This window comes from Xenopus tropicalis, chromosome 5 (genome assembly GCF_000004195.4).
Source record: "Xenopus tropicalis strain Nigerian chromosome 5, UCB_Xtro_10.0, whole genome shotgun sequence".
Classification (NCBI taxonomy): domain Eukaryota; kingdom Metazoa; phylum Chordata; class Amphibia; order Anura; family Pipidae; genus Xenopus; species Xenopus tropicalis.
The window spans coordinates 140,618,497-140,631,675 of NC_030681.2; the positions used below are offsets into that span (position 1 = coordinate 140,618,497).

Sequence of the window (13,179 nt, forward strand, 5' to 3'; positions counted from 1 at the left end):
CCTTTGGTCCCATCCTTAGCTCATAAGAAGGTTGCAGACATATGAAATCATTGGTATAGCAGCCATTTAGCTATAGTTTAAGGCAGTTATCTCCAACCAGTGTCCTGTTAGCAACATGTTGCTTACCAATCCCTTGGATGTTGCTCCCAGTGGCTTTAAAGTAGGGTCTTCTGGTTTCGTTTCTGGTTTAGAGGCAAGTTTTGGTTGCATATAAACAATGTGCACTGCCAAACAGAGCCTCCTGTAGGCTGATAGTCAACATAGGGGCTACCAAATAGCCAATCACAGCCCTTATTTGGCACCAACTGAACATTTTTCTTGCTTGTGTTGCTCCCCAACTCTTTTTACATTAGAATGCAGCTCGTGGTTTGGGATCCCTGGTCTAAAGAGATGTAAAAAAACATCATCCTTAAATCCAACCCAACTTCAGTTTGATGTTAAGCTTTCCAGAGTATCTAGATTTTTTTAAAAAAAGAAGGGTTCTTCTGCCCCTTTAGGATATGCCTTCACTCCCCCCCTCCATCAATAACTCTCTCTACTCTAAGTTGAACTACCATTAGAGGAGAAGATGCCAGTGCACAGTGCATCCCAGGTGTCGACTGAGCTTTAAAATTGAATAATAATCCAATAATTGCTTGTAGGGGGGGGGGGGCAAAAATATTGCTGTATAAAATACCTTGTTGCTCCATGTGACCCATACCAATCAGTAAAGGAAAATGATTGAGGAACAGAGATGACTTTTATTGTTCTTAATTGCATTGCAGGTTTCTAATGCCAGTAACGAATGGGTCAATATTCTATTGCACTCTGTACTCTTACAGAATGAATCAAATACTGTGCCCAATAACATTCTACTAGACTCATTTGTTTTTCTGTTTCCTGTTTTTCTTATATATTTAGAGCCAGCAAATGCATAAAATGGAAAAGGGCAAAGTTTTTAGTGGCTTGGCTGTTCCTACAATGTAAAATGCCAACGTTTATATGCTCGGCCTGCAGATAATATCAAATACATGACGGGGGGAGCTTAGAGGCCAGTGTGCATGATACCCATTTCCCAGCAGTTACCATACAGCTACATTATGTAAAAAAACCCTTGGCCATACTACTACTAGTGCAGGCAGGGAAATTAGTGTCCTGGGGAGTCCACACATAATGGAGAGGGAACAGGTTGTTAGGGGTTAGTGCCTTATATTATGTATGGGGGAGCAACACAAGCCTACTATAGACCTTAATGAAGTTCTTCTGGATTAAGGTCAGAACATTCACTATATCCTTTTTTAACCATTCTTTGGTAGAAAAACTTGTGTGTTTAGGATTGTTATCTTGCCGTATGATCCACTGTCTGTTGAGATTCAGTTCACGGATTGATGACATTGATGATATTTTCCTTTAGAATTCTCTGGTATAGTTCAGAATTCATAGTTGCATCAATGATGGCAAGAGATAATCTAGTTACTTTTTCCAGCTCTATGGACAACTCTTTTTCTGAGGTCCTCAGACACCTCCTTTGTTGGAGCCATAATATACATGCACAAATGAGTTGTATGTGGGATCATGCTTTGCTCGATCCCCATTCTTTAAATAAAACAGGGTCTCACTTACACCTGTCATTCCACTTACTGAACACCAGACTCTGATTTCACCTTCAAATTATATCTTAATCCTAAGGATTCACTTACTTTTGCCACACACAGATATGTTATTGGATCATTTTTACTAAATAAATACATGACCAAATATAATAATTAGTTTCATTAGTTTAACTAATTTTCTTCATCTACTTTTAGGGCTTGCTTTAGGTCACATTCATATAAAAATATAGAAAATTCTAAAGGGTTCACAAACTTTCCAGAACCACTGTGTATTATATATACATACACACAGTGGTATGTATGTATGTATGTATGTATGGGTTCCCGGATAACGGATTCCATACCTATATTATATACTGTATACATATGGACACAAGAAATATGTGAATAAAGAGATTTTGCTGGTCTTTATATATAAAAGGTCCTCTGGGGACAGAAACGTTGGAACATTTTGTGCAATGTGTCAACAATAAAGTTGTGCAGATTTTTATAGGATGTGCCTGTCTGAAAACTGTATATATACAGTTCAGAGAATCAGAAGCCCTGGGTGCTGGCAAAAATAATAATAAAGAGCAGAGTGCCACACATACAGGGACTTTGGAAAAAAAAAAAATCCTTTTCAATAAATACTTTTGTCCCTGTGTGTGCGGCACTCTATATATATATATATATATATATATATATTATATATATATATAAAAAAAAAATATATATATATATATATATATAGTGTGTGTGATGCCCTCCTTCTGATTATCAGGTAAACACAGGGAGACAGAGAGGGGTTAGTAATAATACTAAAGACAGTAAATTTTAAAATCTGGGCCAACATAAGTTATATCCTATATCCTTTTTATTAAGCTAATATAAAGAGAAGAAAAAGCCGGCAGAGGCTTAGAGAGGAGTAGCTTGTATATTTATACCCCCTATTCCCTTATATACTCCCTCCCCGGTTACATGATGCTAAAAGCATTCCTTTTTTTACCGCTGTGCTTTGAACAAATCCCTGATAGCTCCATAACTGAAAAGAAGAATTGGTCTGACATCTTTATGTCTAGATTTAGAGTGGGCATTGTATACCCCGATAATGATGTACTAAAAAGTTTCATAACAGCAGGATTTCAGCGTTTCAAATAAAGCTAGCATTATCAAATTGCTTTCATTCTGCACTTTGTTCAGTAAGTGCAAGCGCAGTGCCATTTATCTGCCTAATTATTAGTGGAACGTATTCGGCTAATGGCACGAGTAGAATGGTACTAAATTTAGAACACTTAAAACTGTGTGTAAGGGCGAGATTTGCATGTTGTATACGGAAAGGTGGCTTGACATTATGCACTGTGCTATGGGGCCTATAAAGGAATAAATAAGCAACAGATTGGCTCACATTCCCCTATTGCAGTCTGCAAGGGGAACTCCACAAAACACAAATTAAACTTTCTGAAAAGTAAACGTAATTTCAAGCAACTTTGCAATATTCATCAATTAAAAAATATTCAGCCTTTTCATGTTTTTTAATGTAATAATATGGTTTGGAACAGTTCCCTAAGCCCCTCCCTCTGTTTTCCTGCTGATCTGGCTGGCTACTTTGTTACTCAAATAAAATGTAACAGTAGTCGCCTGCCCTCAGTCTGCCTTCAGCCTGCATCCTCCCAATCCCACAATTCCCTGCACGTGATGTCAATAAGAAAAGAAACAATGCAATGCATTGTGGGTTATGTAGTTCCTGCAGCTGCAGAGAAGAGTTTACAATTTGTAATATCAATGTTTTAGTCCCTCCTCCCCTGCCAGGATATCAAATGATACAGAAAGAGAAGAAATGTTTTGCAGTTGGATTTCAACATATAAAATTGGTATTTATTCATACTTTTTTAAGGAACAGATTACAGTGATAGGTATATTAGGGGTTTCTGTGTTGTGTGGGGCTCTTTAACAAATGTTGGTCATGACGACATGCAACGTCACACACATAAGCTAACGGTCATTATAAATCAAAGGGTAATAAGGCAAACCAGAGATGAAGAGGACTCTATGTTAGTGGTACATGGGGTGTTTTGGCTTGCATTCTGCTCATAGCAGCGGACAAAAAGCTGCATATGTTCAAGTGTTTCTAGTTTCTAAGCAGTAGTCCAACTGGAACTGCTACACTTTTCAGCTACACGTTGTTCTTATACATATCTTTATAGCAGTGATCCCCAACCAGTGGCTCAGGAGCAGCATGTTGCTCACCCTTTATGACATTTCTCCCAGTGGCCTCAAAATAGGTGCCATTTTTAAAAAAACATTCTGGCTTGGAGACAAGTTTTGGAAGCCCAGAGACACAGTTTTACTCCAAGCAGAGCCTCCTGCAGGCCAGTAGTCCCCATGGGGCTACCAAATAGTCAATCACAGTCCTTATTTGGCATCCCCAAAGGACTTTTTTTTTTTTCTTAATCTGAGGATCCCTAATCTATAGGAAGCAGTAACATAGGACTTTTGACCTCCACTGTTCTCAACCTCAGCACGGTGGCAATCAAAATACTCCATGTGCCATAGGCCTTTGGAATGACAGTACATTACACATTCCCTAGAGGCTTTACCAGAGAGGGATCATTTAATTACAGGGATATAGATACACCGCCCTTTTATCACAAGTTACACAAAAAAAGCTTTAAGGAACATACCTGTACCAAACATACTGTAGCATATACAGTGCAGGACCTACAAGTAGAAAGGATTAGTTAGTATTCTAAACATAAATTCTTAAGGCACACTCACTACAGACTAGAAACCAAGTACAGGTACGGAACCTGTTATACAGAATACTTGAAACTGGATAAGGGATCTTTCCTTAATTTGGATCACCATACTTTAATCAACTAAAAATTCATATTAACATGACATAAACCCAATAGAATTGTTTTGCCTCTAATAAGGACTAATTACATCTTAGTTAGGAAGAAGTACAAGCTACAGTTTAATTATTACAGAGAAAAAGGAAATCGTTTTAAAACATTTTTATTATTTAAAATGTTCTGCCCCACTTATTGGGGGCAGAACAGTCCTATTAGGTTTATTTCATGTTTAAATGATTCTCTTTTCTCTGTAATAATAAAACAGTACCTGTACTTGATCCCAACTAAGATATAATTACCCCTTATTGGGGGCAGAACAGCCCTATTGGGTTTATTTCATGGTTAAATGATTCCCTTTTCTCTGTAATAATAAAACAGTACCTGTACTTGATCCCAACTAAGATATAATTACCCCTTATTGGGGGCAGAACAGCCCTATTGGGTTTATTTCATGGTTAAATGATTCCCTTTTCTCTGTAATAATAAAACAGTAGCTGTACTTGATCCCAACTAAGATATAATTACCCCTTATTGGGGGCAGAACAGCCCTATTGGGTTTATTTAATGGTTAAATGATTCCCTTTTCTCTGTAAAAATAAAACAGTACCTGTACTTGATCCCAACTAAGATATAATTACCCCTTATTGGGGGCAGAACAGCCCTATTGGGTTTATTTCATGGTTAAATGATTCCCTTTTCTCTGTAATAATAAAACAGTACCTGTACTTGATCCCAACTAAGATATAATTACCCCTTATTGGGGGCAGAACAGCCCTATTGGGTTTATTTAATGGTTAAATGATTCCCTTTTCTCTGTAATAATAAAACAGTAGCTGTACTTGATCCCAACTAAGATATAATTACCCCTTATTGGGGGCAGAACAGCCCTATTGGGTTTATTTAATGGTTAAATGATTCCCTTTTCTCTGTAATAATAAAACAGTACCTGTACTTGATCCCAACTAAGATATAATTACCCCTTATTGGGGGCAGAACAGCCCTATTGGGTTTATTTCATGGTTAAATGATTCCCTTTTCTCTGTAATAATAAAACAGTACCTGTACTTGATCCCAACTAAGATATAATTACCCCTTATTGGGGGCAGAACAATCCTATTGGGTTTATCTCATGTTTAAATGATTTTTGAGTAGACTTAAGGTGGCCATACATGCTAAGATTTTTCTATCCCTAATGAACAATTTCAGTGTGATCCATCAAATTATCGTAAGGTTAGTGGGCACTGAACGATTGCATACCAGGCAATTCTTCAGTCGACATCGGTCAGAAAATTGATCAGGAAGGTTTGAAAAATGTCATCATTAGCTTTGAAATGTGCCCATTGTCCAATTGTTTGCAGGACCAAGTAGGTAGTTTTCCTAACTTCAACAATATCGCTTGAAATGGTCGTTTTCATTAATGGACACACCATACTTTTAAATGATCATTTCAAGATAAGCTTGGTCCTACAATAACATGAAGATGTTTTAAAAATCTTAACAAGTATGGCCAGCTTTAAGTTATGCAGGTCCAAATTATGGAGAGACCTCGGATCCTGAGCATTCTGGATAACAGGCCCTATACCTGTAATAGTGTAAAAAGATGTTCCCCCAGAACTGGAGACTTGAAAAATGTGATGTGTAACACAAAGGATGATGTCTCTATGTTTCTTCATCTTGATGAGACTTTCCAAGGACTGAAGAAGACAATTGTTATTTGCTTCAGGGAAAGTGACAGCTAGCTATGGGAAATAATGTCTGCAGTAACAAAGAGAAAAGCTTATTGCATGGTACCCTCAGCAGCCTTGTGGTACAGGAAAACTATTCCTTTGCACAATAAGTTACAAGGAAACAAGAATGATAGAATGGGTGCTATAGGGAGGTCAGCAGGCCGGGCAGCCAGCTCCGGATAAGGAACGGTGCAGCACCAGAAAACAAAATGAGCGAGAAGGCACAATATCCTGGGCACAGAAATGACTTGGCCACTGCGTACATTTCCATTTACCTGTAATTGCTTTTGTGAGGACAAATGATGCGCCATGTTCACGGCTGCCTCGAGGCTGCAAAATACAATACCGGGGATAGTCATTAGGAAAACAGATGGACAAAAACAGTTGTTCACATTGACGAAACTGGCAAAATTCAAAGAATATCAGGCACTTTAAAGTGAAACGCAAGAGAGCTTATTAAAGTGTACTTCGCAAGGGCCTGGATAGAAACCATTATACACCTATTTTCGACCCAGTAAATTAAATGAGGGCATAAATGCTTCCCCTTTCAGCTAGGTTACCCCTGGGGACCTCTAGCCTACCATTGGGATAAAGACCCAGTTTGATGCATTTTTTTCCATAACCATCTAGGAAACTGGACCCGTCATGGACAGGCAATGGATAGAAATTTACGCGGGCCCTTTAATCGCTGTTTGCGAATGCCAGAGCACAAATCTAAAGGGAAAATGTCACTGTGAGAAGCGGCATTACTCTATCGGCCTGACCTTTGAGAGCACTTCAAAACATGCCAGGTAATCAATGGCTTCTGACACTGGCAGAGACTATAGACAAGGCCTGCCTGTCTGGCTCTCAACCGAGAAAGCCCATGAACGAATAGATGCTGACATGCTAACGATTATAAATAAAGCAAATAACTGTGTGGTGTGTTAATTAGCACCATGACAGCCATATGCTATTGTGAAGCCCGCCATGTTCTTTCATTAGGGAGGCAACTGGTCTGATGCTGGACCATTAAAGGCCATCTATCATCATTACAGGACCATTAAAAGATATCTATCATCTGCCGACTGATTGCTAATATTTATTTACTGCATCAAATATTATATCTAATTCCATGTATTCTGATACTAAACTTCATTCTCAGTTTAATATCTCCCCACAAAATACAATAATAGGCACAATTTTTTAAAGAGGTAGCTCACTTTTAAGTTAAACTGTGGTATGTTATAGAATGGGCAATTATTGGCAACTTTTCAGTTGGTCTTCATTATTTATTTGTATAGTTTTTTTAATCATATACCTCTTACTTACTCCAACATTCAAATGGGGGTCAGTGACCCTGGCAGCCAAAAAGAACTAGGGATGCACCGAATCCAGGATCAGGTTCAGGATTCCGCCTTTTTCAGCATGATTTGGATTCGGCTGAATCCATGCATCTGCCCAAACCGAATCCGAATCCTTAAATCACATGATTTTTTTGTCTCATAAACACAGAAACTAAAAACTTTTCACTGCTCATGGTTATTTTTAACCCTTTCTTATCCTAATTTGCGTCTTTTTCATAATTTGGTTCGGTATTTGGCCGAATCTTCCGCAAAGGATTCGAGGTTTGGCCGGATCCTAAAATAGTGGATTCAGTGCATCCCTAAAAAAAAATATTGCTTTTGTTACTTTTTATTACTTATACTTTTATTCAGTTCCTCACCTATTCATATTCCAGTCTTTCATTCAGACAACTGCCTGGTTTCTAGGGTAATTTAGACCCTAGCAACCAGACGGCTGCAGAAATTCCAAACTAGAAAGTTAAACAAGAAGCTGAATAATTAAAAACTGCTGTGGACCTGGGGTTTTTTAGATAAGGGACTTTTCTGGAATTTGGATCCTTATATCTTAAGTCTACTAAAAAAAAACATTTCAACACTGAATAAACCCAATAGGATTGTTTTGTCTCCAATAAGGATTATTATAGAATTATATATTAGTTGGGATCATGAACAAATCCCCCTGCTTGTAAAGAAAAGGGGGGGTATGAATTTTACTATTGCCTGTACTAAAGGACACTGCAAACCAGCACAGGCATCCCGCTATTGGGCGTCAAGTTAAGCAGGAACAACTAAAGACAGACATTTAAGAGCCTTCTAATTTACCTGGAACTGTATAGCCAGTACTTGCCCTCTCAAAGAATCTCTTAAAGAGTCTTGACCCTTAATGATTTTTATTAGTCTTTCTAATGAGAGCTATTTATTTTTTCACTTTTCTTTAGTTTATATTCTAACAGTTTCAGACAAGAATACTAACCAAACAATATCTCTATTAATTATATGTGGCGCCTGCAGTACTTTATAGCAAATGTCACTCAGTAGGACATTTGTGTAGCGCTATGTGCAATGTGTGTGTGTTAATCAGGCCGGCATTTTGCTTACTGTGACAAGGGACAGGCATTTGGAAGAGGAGGGAAAGCTACAGGGAGAGACTGGCATTTCTCACAGAGTAGGGTTATAGCCCGATCAGAAGATCACGGGATTTGGCCTTTAGAGGTCAAACTTGGGCAATAAAATCCATATTTATGCCAGTTGTCACTGCAGAGTCTGGGACACAGTAGATGGCTGAGAGGAGCCCTAGTGTGCCACACAAACTGACAGTCCATTCCCAGTAACACCAGCAGCATGTATTTCACGAAGGGGTAATACTGACATTTTATAGGCCTATTTATATCCAGCTAATTCATCTGGGGCACTACCGTGACCGCTCATAATATCAGTAAGTCATCAGATGTGTCAGATGCTCCCTGTTCACTCTTCTGCCCTTTTCTATTTTCCAGCATTTGAGGCCCATTATTTTCCTTCCCCCTCTATCACAGGAACTTATTGTTTGGTTTATTTGCTTGTCAAGGGGATCATAATAATAAACATTTATATAATATTGTCTAGAATACTATTCTAAGCACTTCAGCTAAAAAAAAATTTTCTAATTTTTAGCTGTTTTTACACCACTATTGTAATGGATTTGGGACAACAGCGCCACCTGCTGTTCAGTTCAGACAAAATTAAGTCAGAGTAAATTATCTTAAGGATAACTTTTGGTATGTTATAGAATAGCAATTTTGTAATAAAGTCTTCATTGTTTATTTTTTCAATTATTTGATATCCTCTTCTGCCTCCTCCCAACTTTCAAATGGGGGTCACTGACCAAGGCAGCCAAAACACTACTGCTCTGAGTCTAAGGGCAAGAATACGCTGTGGATAAGCGCAGGCTGACAATCCACCCGTGCAAGCACACACAGCCAATGTCAGCCAACAAATGCGAGACTTGCCATTTGTTGGCGGATATCGGCTGCTGTGCCAATAAGCCATAAGTTAGAGCTCCCTCTAACAAGAAGTAAGTGGCTTAGCAGGTGGCACCACCTTAAGCAAATGGACTGGTAGGCATGTCATTTGGAAACAACTATTGATATCTCAAACATATTCATTTTGACTAGTAAAGAAAGCAAGTGGCTATTGCTGGGTAAGGTTTATGCCACACTGGGCTGACTCTCAGCCTTTGGGAAAAAACGCAGGCCTCCGCTGGCATTATCTTCCTACCTTTGCTGCTCCTGGAACCACTGTGTCGGCCGAGTGCAGGCACACAGGGCAGAAAAAATGGTTCCAGGAGCAGGCAAGGTAGGAGGCTGATGCCAGCGGAGGGGCTGATTCTTTGCCTGTGTTTCCCCACATGCCAGGAATTGGTCCTGTGTGGCACCAGCCTAAACCCATACTGTATGGAGACCAGAGGTGCCCAAACTGTTCAGACAACTACAGGAATTGGAGCTTAATCAACAGAGAACAACTGGCCCTATTTGGGGCATATCTTCCCCCTGTCTCTGTCTCAATATAGCATGCCTAGAACCTTTCTGTTTCTTACATGTTTAACCCTATTGCTGCTCTGCTTCTTTTACTATAAACGAATATTGCCAGAGTGCCCTTAGCAAACAGTGATCCACCCTACACAATCCCCCCCCCCCAACTCCTAAACCTCATCTTATCAAAAGGGGTTTCAGGTTGCATTCTGCAATATCATACTCTCCAAAACCTCCACCCTAATGAAGCCTAAATGATCTTTCACTATTTGTTAAGAAGTTGATCCAGGGACTGGTCCAGTCCAATCAGGAATGAATTTTACCCTCTGCGGCAAATTAGAGAGGCTTCAGATGGGGTTTTTTCCTTCCTCTGGATCAACTAGCAGTTAGTTTTATAGTTTTATAAAGACATAAAAGGCTGAACTTGATAGCCTAAGCATTCTATATAAAATACAATAAAGATCAATAAACCTACACTGATTAGCTAACCAACTAACATCGGCTAGATAGAGGGATGCGGAGGTAATGGATTTTCCCATGCACTACAACACTAGGGGCCATATTTATATGGGTAGTGGGTAATGTAAAAAGTGCCACTCTCCAGTTCTGGACCAGCAAATGGACCTCTGCAAGTTACTGTCTAAATTGTGCTATAGAATAGCTTGCTGATCACCAAAACTAACTACACCTAGAAGACTCACCCACTGAGCCCTGTATATATCTCTTGCACAGGGGTGATTTACAAACATAGGTGCAAAGGTGCTATTGTGCTCTCTGCACTAGCAATGCGCACCCCCTCTAAGGAGAAACAGGTGAGTGAGGGGGGTGGCATCAACTTGGCCGTCTCAGGCGGCTGGACAGCAATGGAGAAAGGTCCCCATTGCTCGGTATGGGAGCAAAATGTCAACATTTCGGTGCAGCAAGGCAGCATACCACCCCAAAATTTTTGCCGCCCTAGGCCTGGGCATTTGTGGCCTCACCACAAATCCTGGCCTGCCCCCTGTGATTTTACCTTTCCTTCTCCATTAAGTTAGACACTGAGAGGGAATAACCTGATTGCTTGCTGTGGGTTCTGCATTGGTGCAAGATTTCCCAGTGTTATAAGAAGACACCCAGTGAGTCTCTGCAGATATTAGGTCCCTTTCTCCAGCAAACAGGCTGCAATCTAGCAGGGACCTGGGAACTGTGAGATTTACTGTCCCCCCAGCATGGCTACAGCAGGGCAGGTGAAGATATATTAAAGGAACAGTAACACAACAAACAAAAATATGAAAGTGTACATAACATAACAAAAAATGAAAGTGTATAAAAGTAACTAAAATATAATGTGCTGCTGCTCTGCACTGGTAAAAGTTGTGTGTTTACTTCAGAAAGTCTACTATAATTTATATAAATAAGCTGCTATGTAGCCACGGGGGCAGCCATTCAAAGGAGAAAAGGCACAGGCAAATAGCAGATAACAGATAAAACACCATTGTATTCTACAGAACTTATCTGTTATCTGCTATGTAACCTGTGCCTTTTCTCCTTTTTTCCAGCTTGAATGGCTGCCCCCATGGCTACACAGCAGCTTATTATATAAATTATAGTAGTGTTACTGTAGCAAACACACCAGTTTTACCAGTGCAGGGCAACAGTGCATTATATTTTTATTACTTTAAAGCTCTTTCATTTTTTGGTGTTACTGTTCCTTTAAATATGTGGCACTTGACAGGCCTGTTCATGCCCCATGGCATTCCAGCTGCCAAGGCGAAGTGAACCTATAGTTTTTAAAGAAATGTCATTCTGAGCAACTTTTCCATTATACATTTAATGGTTTTAAGGATGAAGACACACGGAGCTACTAGTAGCAGCTACTACGCCTACAGAAATAGACAATGCTGATCATTTACTGTTAATTGTCTCTAGGTGTGTTTTAGCAGAGGCAATTCTCAGTATTGTCTATGGCAGGGGATTTCTGGTATTTAGTAGCCGTGACAAGTAGCTGCTTCTAAGTAGCTCTGTGTGTCTTCACCCTTACCTTCCTTATTGAAAGCAGTATCTGTTTGACTGTTTATATTCTTTATACAGCTGGTTCCAACTCCTGAACCGACCTGCTATATTGTTTCAGGAGTGGAAGGCATGAGTGCAGAAAAACCCAAAAGTCCCATTATGCATGCCCATGATCATTGTAAGCTTCATAATGCGCTGTTCTAACACAATATCGATTAAATATCTTATTTCTTAACCCGCTTGTTTATTCCATTACAAGTATCCCCTCCTCCCCATCACAGTGCTACGTGTCCCCTCTTGCTTCCCACAAGTCAGTCCCATTTCCAAGTGAGGGTGATATAGAGCACAAAGTAGCAATAAGCCCCTTCTCGCATGGCGGCCCCTAACCTGTGTGTCGGGCTCTGGAGGCCACTCGGTGTTTATAAGCAGATCATATAAGATATTTTCTTCTGGATTCCCGCTGTCTGTCAGATCACTAGGCGCCGCCATCTTTACTCCTGGCAGTGGCAGTGACGTGGACGGCGGCTGCCGAGGGAAATACAGGATGCTTCGCGGTCCGAAGGTGTTAAGTGAAGTTCGGGCTGTGTGACACACAGAGCAGAGCTTTGCCCTGGGCCCCCAGCGTCAGAGGGGCTTTTCGGAGTAAATATATAAAAGTACAAAGAATACTCATTATTATATGTTTTTAGTAGATACATTGGAGAGCGATGTAAGCAGCAGCGGTCCTGCTGCCATTGAACTGCAATTCTATCATGAGCATGGACACAGAGTGATATTTTTGTGTTTGGGGTGGCTAATTAAAGGCACTTTTTATAAGTATTCGGAAATGGTCTGGTATTGGTCTTTATGTGGGGCTCAAATTATTTAGATTTTTGTTCATCAGTTTAGAAATTGCAATTTTAGCTCTTGGTTGCTAGGGTCCAATTTACCCTAGCAACCAGGCAGTTATTTGAATGAGAGACTGGAAGATGAATAGGACTGAAAAGAAATATAAGGCCTGTGGCACACTGGGAGATTAGGCGCCGGCGACAAATCTCCCTTGTCACGGGCGACTAATCTCCCCGCTATGACATCCCACCCGCGAGAATGTAAATCACTGGTGGGATGGCATACACGGCGCCGGCGATTTGGCAAAATCGCAGAAGTTTCCTCTCACTGAACCGCGTATGCCAGAGAATGTAAATCACCAGTGAGATGGCATA

At 40.0% G+C, this 13,179-nt stretch overlaps 1 protein-coding gene across 1 annotated transcript in view; it reads right to left on the reverse strand.

Annotated features, from left to right (window-relative positions):
• Positions 1-12,511, reverse strand: part of nbas (NBAS subunit of NRZ tethering complex) — a 425,480-nt gene extending 412,969 nt beyond the window's left edge. Inside the window, exons 1-3 of the mRNA XM_002941372.4 lie at positions 12,365-12,511; positions 6,426-6,480; positions 4,253-4,289 (exon numbers count right to left, since the gene is read on the reverse strand). Coding sequence (XP_002941418.3) covers positions 4,253-4,289; positions 6,426-6,480; positions 12,365-12,466 — 194 coding nt within the window. The 5' untranslated portion in view covers positions 12,467-12,511. The remainder of the gene's footprint in view (positions 1-4,252; positions 4,290-6,425; positions 6,481-12,364) is intronic.
• Between the last annotated feature and the right edge of the window lie 668 nt (positions 12,512-13,179).